The following is a 12094-nucleotide window of genomic DNA, read 5'->3' on the forward strand; positions in this document are numbered from 1 at the left end:
TATAACAAAATGTAATGTCTCCAGACGCATAGAGGCAACACTCCCACACCAAATGACAAATCTAACATGCATTACACCTTAATTGGGTCGGTCGGAATAAAACTCCCCTTATTTTTACTTTTTATTATTATTATTATTATATGTCTACCTCTACCATTAGACAACAATTGCCGGTCCATTGAGTAATTTGTTTTTGTAAAACAAATGATCCCATCTGATCTCTTTCACGTTCACACAAACTCCCTCTCCCTCAATCTCTGCGCGCACACATCCTTCGTGTTAGTCGTCGTGAACAACATGCCTTTCCCTCGTACAATTAGAGAACATCATTTAAAAAGTGAGTAGGTCCAGTCCATACTTTATCCCATCTTCCCCAGAACCGAAGACGGTAGTCTCTCGACCATCGCTTTTCTATCACGTGAAACTTGTTTCCTTTCCTTCCATATCCCCCATTTGTGTCGCGCCCCTGTGCCTGAGATTAAAAATGAGCATTACTTTAAACTTACCGTCTAACATCTTCATTATAAGCTTAAGCCAATTCTAGTGCTTACAAAAGAGATGCAACTCTTTTTTAATTTATATACGCTTTATATATATAGACATCAGCCTGCTTGTCTTTTTCTATGTTGTTTAAATCGGAGAAAAGAATACTTAGATGATGATCACGAACAAATGATGAGTGCCACTGCTAGGTCTTCCATTATAAATGCGTATACCTTCTGCAGGCCCCGCACCAGACAAAAGGTGGTCCCAAGTGTGGTGCGTAAACACAACTTCGCGTCCAATTTACACATTAGAAAAATAGAGGTGAGAGTAATGACCTTCATCACGCTTAAAATCACTCAAGGCAAAGTCCCAAAAAGCTAAAAAAGCATTATAAACCCAACGTCTCTCTCATAAGCCTTGAAAACATGCTCTACTCCAGCAACCTAACCTCACCACAATTTTACGACTTTTGCTGGGACATAATACAAAAATTCAGATCTAGTACTATTAAACTAACAGAGTTGATTTATGTGTCAGGCCTTTGCGGCAATTTTGCTACCGCACGGCATTTTTTCCACAACCCCCCCTCTTGCATCTCCCGCTTCCGTTTGTAAAGCTCTGCCGTCAATCAACCTTAGTAGCCAAATCCTGAAACAACCAAGAAATAACCCCAATGCATGAGTTTCGAAAACATCATCTAGAACGAAGAAAAGGATAAAATTGGCACCATCACACTATCACAATCAGCAACTTCAGACCTGAATTGTCCATGGGATTGCCAGCAGGCACTGGCTCGGGCTCCTTGATTTCAACAACTACACAATCTGACATCAAGAATGTTTTTGCTACGGAGGCTGCATGCTCAAGGCAACATCTGACCACCTACAACGACATAACTAGCTTTCAGACTTTTACCTTGAAAACGGTTCAACTAGTGAAATAATCCACTTCAACTTCCGCGCATCATAAATCCCCATAACAGAATCAATCAACATGCAAACCAAAACCAAAATAGCTTAAGCTAAACCAACCACACTTGGATGCAGCTACCACAAAAAAAGAAAAAAAGAAAAGAAAAGAAAGAAACAGAAAAAAGAGATAAATATTGTTCAGTAGATGAAAAAAGAGACTTAAAAAAGGAAATCAAGCACAGGACATGATTTTAACAGAGTTTTGTCAGGGTAAGGAAATCTATACCAATTCTGGGGGCAGTGGCCCAACATTTCTATATTTAGCTTATTCAAGATGTTCCAATAGTTTTTATAGTGACAGAAATCATTATGTCTTTCATAGTTACAGAAACCCACACGCCAGAAAGATGTGCCAACATATATATAATTTTCCCAAACAAAGAGCAAAAATCATGAGATACTACTCAACAACTTTAACCAGCATGATCAGATGACTACACATAATTGCAGAGTGATGGCAGGCATTAATTTAATCATACATTGTTCAAAACTATTACTCCCAGCAGCTTCAAAAGGACACACGCCAAATGCAAGGCAAAACCAAGTTATGCTTCGCTTGAAGAGATTCAAGATGGCAACTCACCTTAGTTGGATCAATTATACCAGCAGCCATTAAATCTTCATATTTGCCAGTCGCAGCATTATATCCATACTTAGGATTGTCACTGGATAGCACCTGAATGCAAAGGAAACAGAAAAATCCATAGTCAGTACAGTACAACTTTGTAGAGTTCAACGCATACTACAATGACAAGAAAAATGGGGATACCTTCTCACTGACCACACTTCCATTAACACCAGCGTTCTTGGCAATCAATTTCAATGGGTAGCTCAAAGCTCTTTTGACAATATCTGCTCCAACCTGCAATTAACCCAAATAATGTGACCCTAAAGTGCGGCCTTGAAAATAAAAAAGAAGAAACCGATGCTTCCTTTCATATTCAACACGATCTATAAATTTGTGTGATGTCTTCCGTATTTAAGACTTTGATTGCTTAGATGTGACTTTCACAACTTCAGAAACTTCAGGACTAACCTTTTCTTCATCATTGTCAAGGCTGTCCTTGATAGCATCCACCTTCGACGCAAGTCTCAGCAAGGTGCATCCACCACCGACTACAATACCTTCCTCAACAGCAGCCTGAAAGTCATTGGAATTGTCAACAATGCTGCTTTATTTGTAGCAGAAACAATGATGAGGGCTCTCCACTAGCATACAACGTATTGGCACTAATAGTACAGAAATTCTGCATAATTTTAATCATAAATTACCTTGGTTGCGTTAAGAGCATCTTCAACTCTCAGTTTCTTCTCTTTAAGCTCTGTCTCTGTTTGTGCACCAACCTTTGTATTCCGAGGGAAGTTGATGAGCATAATATTTTATACTTAATCACAGATCGCAATTATATGAGGTAATTGATAACTTACCTGAATCACAGCAACACCACCTGACAATTTTGCAATCCTTTCACTCAGTTTTTCCTTCTCATAGTCTTGTTCTGCAGCCTGTGTTAGAATACATTTTGGTTACCTTTAAAATAATCAAAATGTATCACACACATGCAAGGCTCATGTGTGTGCACACGTGTGTGTGTGTGTGTATGAGAGAGAGAGAGAGAGAGAGAGAGAGAGAGAGAGAGAGAGAGAGATGTTTACCTCAATAAGATTTCTAATCTGTGCAACTCTCTTGTTTACAGCTTCTTGTGTGCTTCCATCACCAACAATTGTGGTAATATCCTTGGTAAGCACCACCTTTGAAGCCTGGCCAAGCACCTCCTTGTCAGCTTTGTCTAAGGTAAGCCCCACCTCATCTCTGATTACAGTTCCTGCAAGCCCAAAAAAAAAAAAAAAAAAATTACTCCACATACGAACAATAATTCAGAAGAACACAGGAAGGGCAAAACAGGAGAAACATGATGATGCCGACCAACCTCCAGTGAGAATGGCAATGTCATCAAGGTACTGGCTTTTTCGCTCTCCAAATCCAGGGGCTTTGAGTGCAGCAATCTTCAGAGCCCCTCTAAGCTTGTTCACAACCAGAGTTGCTAGAGCTTCTTGTTCAATGTCTTCAGCAATTATCACAATCGGGTATCCACCTCTGATAGCATCCTCCAAAACGTTAATAAGATCCCTAGCATTTGTTATTTTCTTATCAACAAGAAGCAACTGCATTAAAAAAATACATCAATTAGCAAAGCCAACACATTCCTGCCAACGATATTAATTGCAGGAAATAGGAAATAACAGGTAATATCTGTCAGAATGCAAACCTTGCAATTTTCATATTCAACAGCCATTTTCTCACTATCAGTGACAAAGTAAGGTGAGATGTAACCACGGTCAAATTGCATTCCTTCAACAACATACAGGCTGTTCTCGGCACTTTTTCCCTCTTCTAGAGTCACCACACCCTTGCGACCCACCTTACTCATGGCTTCAGCTATCATGTTTCCTACTTCATAGTTGTTTCCAGCACTAACTGCTGCCACATCAGCCAGCTCACTGTCTTCAACCTGAAGACCAATGTCATCCTCGATTGATGAGTGACATTACTAGAAACTAAGTGGAACAATAAAGAAGAAATCATGGTGGCTCTATAATAATACTGCTTGAAATCAGGAAAGAAATGGCTGCATAAACATTACCTCTTTTGAGATCAACTTAAGCTCAGAAACTAGAGCTTTCGTGGTCTTCTCAATACCTCGAGTAATTAAGACAGGGTTTGCACCAGCTGCTACCACCTGGAATTTAACTCATGAGGTCCGGACATCATTCATGATGAAAGAAAAGGCATAGGTTTCTATTCTTTCTAGTCTCTAATAAGAAGTGGACTGGACAGGATCCAGACAACTCCATGGCATGATTGAAGATACCAACCTTAACACCCTCGGCAATAAGACCTTGTGCAAGAACCACAGAAGTTGTTGTTCCATCACCAGCCAAATCATTGGTCTTGGCAGCCGCTTGTCTCACTAACTTAGCACCGATGTTCTCAACTGGGTCTTCCAACTCAACCTTACATGGGAAAAACCATAGTCTATCAATACATCACAAGAGATGATAAAGAGTTTTTGCCATTGAAAAACAAAAAGTGGATGCAAGCAAAAATCGTGCAAAGCAGAGTACCGACAGAATAGCATATAATAGTCATTGTCAACGTAAGATTATTGGACAGCTTCTATAGGCTCCAAACTTTATCTAATGGCTTAGCTTTCTTTTGCAATACCATTCACCTGTGGAAAGGTTTTATAAACTAAAGTGTTTCAATCTCATGATTTATTTTGTAGCCTTTTCTCCTCCTAAGTAGTTGTTATCTTGTATACCTCCTGTATTCTTGGGTTGCACCTTTTTATACATTTTTATTACTTACTAGATAAACATAATCTTGTTGGGACTAACAAGTTCAGCTGCTCCTGAGTTTCAACAACAATGGAACGTAACACCAAAACAATCGAAGGGCTGGAGATCAAGACTGTTTTGAAGTTCAATGGACAGCCTTGGTGCCATAATTAATAATGCATTATTGTATACCTCTTTTGCCACTGTAACACCATCATTAACGATTTTTGGGGAGCCATACTTGCTTTCTAAAACAACATTCCTGCCTTTTGGACCAAGAGTAACCCCAACTAGATCCGCAAGCTTGTTCACACCAGTCTGAAACAAACCAAGAAATATATTTTAGAAGCTAGAATTAAAAAAAATAAAATAAAATGGAAACTTCTCTCCAATAAGAAAACAGTTAACAGTGTCTAAGCTATAGACTCACTTGCAGTTTCTTAATAGTCGAGCCGTCCTTGTTGAAATGCAATTCCTTTGCCATTGCAAAAATCAAGGGAGATCGATTTCTTCGTGATATTACACTCTGCCTCCTAGCTATAGTGAATGGAGAAAAGGAAGCTGAAGATGACAACTTGTCGGAAGATGGAACAAATTTCTTATCCATAGCGCGACAGCTAGGAGCAGCCAAGGGGCCAACTGAAGACATGGCAGTGAAAGTTGATGCCATTTACCCCTCAAGACTCTGGAAATAGTAAACATCATACCGCTTTAGTAATAGCAAATACATAAAAGTAAAGGAAGTAATTCCAACTATAATCATTTAACAACCCACTAACGCAGAACAAAGACGGTTCATGTACATGTGAACGAGGCTATTTCTCAGAAGAATAAGTCAAACGATATACCAAAGCCAACTCCACTTTAACTTGAATATCTTCGGGACGAAGTTCATTTAATAAAGATGGGAAAGAAGATAAGAGCTTTAATCCAAAGCTCAAGCAACTACTTTCATCCCAACAAAGACAAGAGATTGCAATTGGTTCAACGCGGAATCAGCAGTTATTGGCTCGAGCATAAGTATTGAAAACAATGATTTTCCAAATCAGAATAAATATAGTCGTTGGATCTCACGAATATGGAGCCAAATTTCCAATATAAAGTATTCATGGATAGCATAGGTAGATGGTTTAACATGATTGACCAAATTAAATAGTCATGCATATCGAAGCAGTTCCTTTTCTTCTGAGAAAATGAACCAGTTTTGGACGAACTCAAATGGCAGGGCAAGATAAACACTAGGGAAAAAAAAAAAAAGATTAAGAATCTAATCTAATTCATCATGTCCAATTATCTCAACCGTGGATGCAATATCTGGGGGGAAAAAACCGCAGTAGCTATAGGCAATCGAATATCAGTAAAGCACACCGGGGAAAAAACGAAATGCAACCGGATACCAAGCGATATCGATAATTGCTGGGAAAGATAAGCATTTTGCCCACTAAACACAGAGCCCAACCAAAACCCATAATATTTGTCTATTCAAGGGAAAGATATGGAACAAAGAAGTTAATGAAACGAGGGAAAAGAAAACCAAAAGACATACAAGAAGAAAAAGAAGAAGGGTTAAGTGAGTGTGGAAGGGAATGTTAGAAATGGAACTTACCAAGAAACGGCGGAAGTGAGAGTGAGCTTTGATGCTAGGGTTTAGCGTTGGGGATGAGGGGGTTCTGGATAAGAGATGCCGAGAGTGACTTTGTAAATGTCGTAACGATGGTAGTAGCAGTAGGTATAGCTTATATATAAAGTAGAGTCAATTTATTTTTGCGATTTCTCTCTCCTCAAACACACACGGAGACGGACTCACGGAGGCCCTTTGGATTTGGAGAATAAACAAATTGAGAAGGGATCCTGAAGCTTCCAGCGAGTCTGGGCCGTTGGATGTAACAGAGGAGCAATTTTGTTTGTCCTACGTTGGAACACTCTAGAATAACCTTTTTTTCTCTTTCTTTTTTTTCGCTCGTTGGTTTTGGTTTGGTGAAGTGACGAGAGTGAGTTGCTCCTTTTTTCTTGTCAAAATAATTAATACTGATTTGATTAGGTAAAATTAAACTATTTTATTTTATATAATTTTTATATAAAATATAATAAATAATTTAATTTCTTTAAATTTTAAAATAAAATTAATATTATAATAATATTTTATTTAATTTTTAATAAAATATTTTAACTCATCTTATTTAAATTAAATTGTATAATCAAATTAAATGTCTTACTTTAACCTTAGGTGAAAGCAGGCCTGCTAATTGGGTTAGGGGTTGGTCCGAGTTGGACTAGGACATGATCTAATATGGGCTTTACTCTTCTTAGGACACGTTAGAGTTGGGCTCAGAAGGAAATAAAAAGGTCTACCAGTTTTGTATTTATTATAGTGTCTGTTTTTTTAATTAAAAAAGGTACGTATTACGTTGTCCCACAAACAAATTAATGGTTACAAGGCAAGTGGATGATGTTTGGTTTTCTGATCGATCATTAATAAATAATATTAAACGGTAGTAGGTAAATTACTTTCCACTTTTAGTATTAGTAATTACCCATTAATTATTTATCAATAAAATACATACATATATATATATATATATATATATATTTAGCCAGCTGCCAGCTCTTCCATCTCTCCCATGATCTCGTGTTAGCCAGCTAGGGCTTTCGCCTTCGGTACTATATTTTTCTGTATGTCTCGATCGGCGCCCATGATCTCTCTCTCTCTCTCACACACACACACATGATAGTTATATATATATAAACAGAGATCATTGGAGTTTAATTTCCAGTGCTTCCAGCATGCAGCACGGATGAATACTAACTAACTAATTTGTTATGGCTGCTGGTTTGTGAGTATATATTATAGTATATTATATATTTCGCAAGTTGATTCAAATTGAATAATGCTATGTACAGTCGTTAAGTGTGTAAATATTACATAATCACTTTAAAAAAAAATAAAATCTATGATTAAAAAGTTATTATTTTTATTTAGGTCTTGTATTAATTTATTTATTTTTTTAAACTGTACGATGCTTATACAACTACGATTGCAAATATCATTTCTCTTTCAAATTTGATCAATATTAACTTGCGAAAGAAAAAAAAAAGGAGCCTATTGAAAAGGTTGACATACCTTTTAGGAATCTACTTCATGATTAATATTTGAAAATTAATTACCAGTTATGCGCTTCGATCGATGCATTTCCAGCATTACAAAGTAACATTTGAACCAACTGCACTGCATTCCACGCTCAGACGAAAGATTATTAATGCTAATCTCATCCGATCCTAGTCATATATAATATATATGTATGATATATGATCAATCACATATACATACAAATTAATAAAAGGCTTTGATTACCATGTATAAAATATTCAAATATCAGTACTACTGCATGCATGCATTAATATCACATGAATTATAACATCATGTACAAGCTAGCAAATTACATATATAGATAGAAAACTAGAACAATAGCATTATATATTCATGATCATGATCAGGTTCTAGCTATATATACTATACAACAAATTAAGAAAACGACAAGTAGTAGATCGAATTTTATATATTTACCTTCGATCGATGAGTACTGGTACTGTTGCGATCAAATACATATATAATAAGCTGCAAGGCAAGCTGTAGTACTTGATCCATCATTCATTATTAATTCTCATGATCATGATGTTGATGATGAGCATTAGTTAATGATCGATAATGATCTCCAAAAACTTGTGTCAACAAATCATATTGGTTGGCAGATGATGATGATGAATTGGTACTAGTAGTACTTCCATGATGACGTTGGTCGGCTTGGGATATTAATGAGGGCAACTCGTGGCTATGCACCCCATCATACACCACTCGTAGACTACCGGCCTCCAAGGTGGACCAGTCTGCTCTCTTCTTCGCACCACAATTACTTCTTTGGCACTTGAAATAGCTTCTGATCATCATCATCATCAATAACATTCATATATTATTAATCATGGAAGAAAATAAATGAAATCATTCATACAAATTAAGAAAAGATCTAATAATTTATAATCCTCTACGTATACCTGACTTTGCCAATATTTTTTATGAACTTCTGGCCATATTTTTTCCATTCATATCCATCTTCTGGTATGACCAATCGATATCCTCTACCGTCTATATCCTGCTGATCATCTTGATGATCCCTATATCCATCCTGATCAGTTTCCCTATATATATATATATATATATAGGAGGAGGAGGAGAGTTAAGACATGATCAAGAGCATTACTACTTAAATATTGTTTTCTCACACCAATAATATTATACAGTGGCATGCATAAAGCTGCCACACACATTTAGATAATATGCAGATCATGGATCGAGGACTAATTTCTATATGCTTATAACACATGTCATGAGATATAAGGTCAGAGAAAATTAAGGGCCGGCTGGAGGAGTGAAGGGATCAAGTAAATTATATCGGTTCCAGATGTATATAAATGTATTTCACGTCCAGCCATTAGGTTTAATAATGTATAACTACAGATCAAGCAAGCTTGGGAAACAAGAAAATAAAGGGGAAAGTTGTTTCTTTTGGACAGAACTCTTAAGAACGCATTGAGATATAGATTGGAATATAGCAAACGCATGTAGATCTTCTTTAATCACAACAACAACAAGATCAACAGAAAGGGAGAGAAAAAATAAAAGTGAGTTGAATCGGCTAATTTAAGTAAAGCTGAAGTCGACCAAGATGATTAAACAGTACTAACGTACATATGTATGATGTCGGGAGACAAGCATGTTGAGACAGATCTGAGGTTAAAACTAAGAAAACCAAGCAAAAGAACTTTGCAGACACAAATGATTATTTTTCATCTAGCTAGCCTAATCTCGGAAGTTTGGATCCACACAGATGGAAACAGAAAGCTGATCGAGGAGGAAAAAAACAAAGTGCTTAAATAGGTTCCTACAGATATTTATATATATAGATCCATGGACAGACCAGCAAACTAGCATCAATATTACACTTCGGAGTACCTCCATTTACATGAAGACTGAAGTGCATCATTACATGCGTATATCCGATGAGAAAGCAAGTACTAAAGAGTAAATGGAATCATAGCAATCAAAGTTCAAACTCCTATGATCCAAGGTAAGACATAAATACACACATACACATTGGATCTCAGGGATAAAATACAACTTAGTTGGAATTTAAGAAGGATCTAAGAATTTACTGAGGAAATTTGTCGGAAGATATCAGGAAATAGAAAGGAAACTGCCTAGGAGATCATGGCTATCAGTCTTTAAGATTTTTTCCTTGCAACTTCTAGCTGGACTCATAAAGTTAGAGAGAAAGGATCAGGAAAGAAGACATACATAGAGGGGTTTCTGCTATGGGAAGCGTCACTCATGGCAGCCACTCTCACACCCAGAAAGGGCCAAAAAAATTCAACTCTTTTGTGGAAAACTGAGATGAGAGAGAGAGGAGGAGGGAGAAGAAAATGTTGTTTTCCTCTATAATAATATATTTACTCTTCGGGCCGGGTAGGCATTTTTCCACGAAAGAAACATTAGTAAGAGAAAATTCGATCATTTACATTTTCTTTTAAAAGCAGGAGTCATTTTCATGGGACTCCCATGACCTTGAATTAGGATTCAGCCAATGAGAACCGGGATGTACAAGTTGGCTTACTACCATTGTACCACGTGTCGTTTATTTACATAAGTTTCATGGAAACTTCTGTAAAACCATGTTCTATTAAAACTAAAGGATGGAACTTGGAAGTGAAATAATAATCAAAGGCGTGTCGGGTGTGAGAAAGGAAAAGGAACAGAAAATGGGGAAGGGATAGAGACGAGAGCATGACTAGCAACAAGCCTTGAACAACTGTAAAGTGACGTGTCTTTGGTGACGTGATCTGCATCTGCCAATTTGTCACCTACCAATGCTAGCTCCTTCGAATAAAATATAAATGCATGTACATGCATCAAGCTTTTATTTATTTGTTATTTTTTAGATAAATGTCAATAAAGCATAGTAGTACTGTTACCAAAAAAATTAATGTAGGGTTGGGTCCTTAATTTGCATGTACTACATATGAAAAAATGAGACAAAACGGGTTAAAGGAAATCATGTATCCTTATCCGTTATATATATATGTTGTTCAACGCGGCTCATCGTTAGCATAATTAATCAATTGAACACTGAAGATTTTTAGTCCTTCTCCATTCCAATCTTCCCATCTCGAGTACTCTGAGCTGAATTCATGCAGCTTCAATGATCGATGGGATGGATTCGCTTAATTCGCTAGTATTGCACAATTTTACGAGGCTCAAGTTATAGAGATACTACTTTCGAGTCGCTTTCTAGTATGCTATTCTATTCTCTTTTGTTGTTTTTGAGTTCTCTGCCTACGCAACAATTTTAATTGTTAATGTCTCGCTTTTAATGAGATGTGTGCATATACGCGCGGTACTTTCAACTGGGAAAATTTTGGATAATAAATTATATATTTGCAAACGTTTTGTAAACTAGAGAAGATGTAAAATAACAACATATTAGAAGAGAAAATTTAGTGTTGAGGAATATTGTGATAGACGCTTTCCTTAGAGTAGATTCAGCCGCTGGCCTTCAAATTTAAACATGCATTAGGCTTCTTGACATGAGTATACTCCCAATATATAACAATATCAGTTCACGTTAATTTCTTTGTCGATGCACATAAAAGGAAATCCTCGAACCTAATATAAAATTGTCAAAGCCCAAAGAAAAAAAGTCAAAAGGTTTCTTTAATTTTTTTTATAGAATTTGGAGTGAATAAGTTTGTGGATGGGGTTTCTTATTTATAAAGAATGAAATGACACTTATCAAAAGTCACAACTTATATAAATAAAATGGTACTTGTGAAAAATTAAAACATATAAATGAAATGGTACTTTTGAAACGTCACAACTTATATAGAAATGAAATTGTATTTGTGAAAAGTCACAACTAAAATGAAGAAGCACTTGTGAGAAGTCACAACTTCTCAAATATTAGAAAATATATTGAAAATGTTTCTAATTCATCAAATGGCATAACTTTTTTTTGGTTGACAAGTAGTCAAGGCTTCTTACCCCAATAGGTATGCATTGGTTCAAGTTACTATGGCACATTTTTATTTAAATCTTGACAATCGAATCGACACATTGAACAATGACAATGGTTCACTTTATTTTTTACTTGATAGTAAATATTTGAATCATTTCTAAGTCTAAAACATCAACAATCCCCCACCTGATTAAAATATTTTAAAAGACAGAATAGAACAAAATTTGCTTTCGG

General features: G+C 36.4%; 1 protein-coding gene and 1 long non-coding RNA gene across 3 annotated transcripts; both read right to left on the reverse strand.

The window, feature by feature from the left end:
* Positions 1 to 676: 676 nt before the first annotated feature.
* On the reverse strand, positions 677 to 6562 carry LOC122292221 (ruBisCO large subunit-binding protein subunit beta, chloroplastic). The gene is made up of 15 exons (XM_043100459.1): positions 6403 to 6562; positions 5227 to 5481; positions 4989 to 5114; positions 4335 to 4472; positions 4103 to 4198; positions 3728 to 3970; positions 3389 to 3623; positions 3114 to 3283; positions 2886 to 2963; positions 2730 to 2801; positions 2494 to 2598; positions 2227 to 2319; positions 2041 to 2133; positions 1245 to 1368; positions 677 to 1134 (listed from the first exon to the last, which is right to left on the reverse strand). Exons 2-15 carry the CDS (start codon positions 5464 to 5466, stop codon positions 1121 to 1123), a joined length of 1827 nt encoding a protein of 608 aa, XP_042956393.1. The 5' UTR covers positions 5467 to 5481; positions 6403 to 6562; the 3' UTR covers positions 677 to 1120.
* A 1349-nt stretch (positions 6563 to 7911) lies between these two features.
* On the reverse strand, positions 7912 to 10308 carry LOC122292223. 2 transcript variants are annotated; one of them, XR_006236861.1, is made up of 4 exons: positions 10147 to 10308; positions 8847 to 8990; positions 8362 to 8731; positions 7912 to 8072 (listed from the first exon to the last, which is right to left on the reverse strand). It is a non-coding gene; the product is annotated as an uncharacterized LOC122292223 (long non-coding RNA). The 2 variants fall into 2 exon arrangements; XR_006236862.1 differs by having other exon boundaries at positions 8004 to 8022.
* Between the last annotated feature and the right edge of the window lie 1786 nt (positions 10309 to 12094).

This window comes from Carya illinoinensis, chromosome 13 (genome assembly GCF_018687715.1).
Source record: "Carya illinoinensis cultivar Pawnee chromosome 13, C.illinoinensisPawnee_v1, whole genome shotgun sequence".
Taxonomy (NCBI): domain Eukaryota; kingdom Viridiplantae; phylum Streptophyta; class Magnoliopsida; order Fagales; family Juglandaceae; genus Carya; species Carya illinoinensis.

What these genes read in the sequence shown, in the direction of transcription:
- LOC122292221 (XM_043100459.1), bottom strand. Translation starts at nt 5,466, where the DNA reads ATGGCATCAACTTTCACTGCCATGTCTTCAGTTGGCCCCTTGGCTGCT. An exon ending in TTATTGCCGAGGGTGTTAAG is followed by an intron (nt 4,199 to 4,334) that starts GTTGGTATCTTC and finishes GTTAAATTCCAG; the next exon opens with GTGGTAGCAGCTGGTGCAAA. An exon ending in ATGCTCTTAACGCAACCAAG is followed by an intron (nt 2,599 to 2,729) that starts GTAATTTATGAT and finishes AATGACTTTCAG; the next exon opens with GCTGCTGTTGAGGAAGGTAT.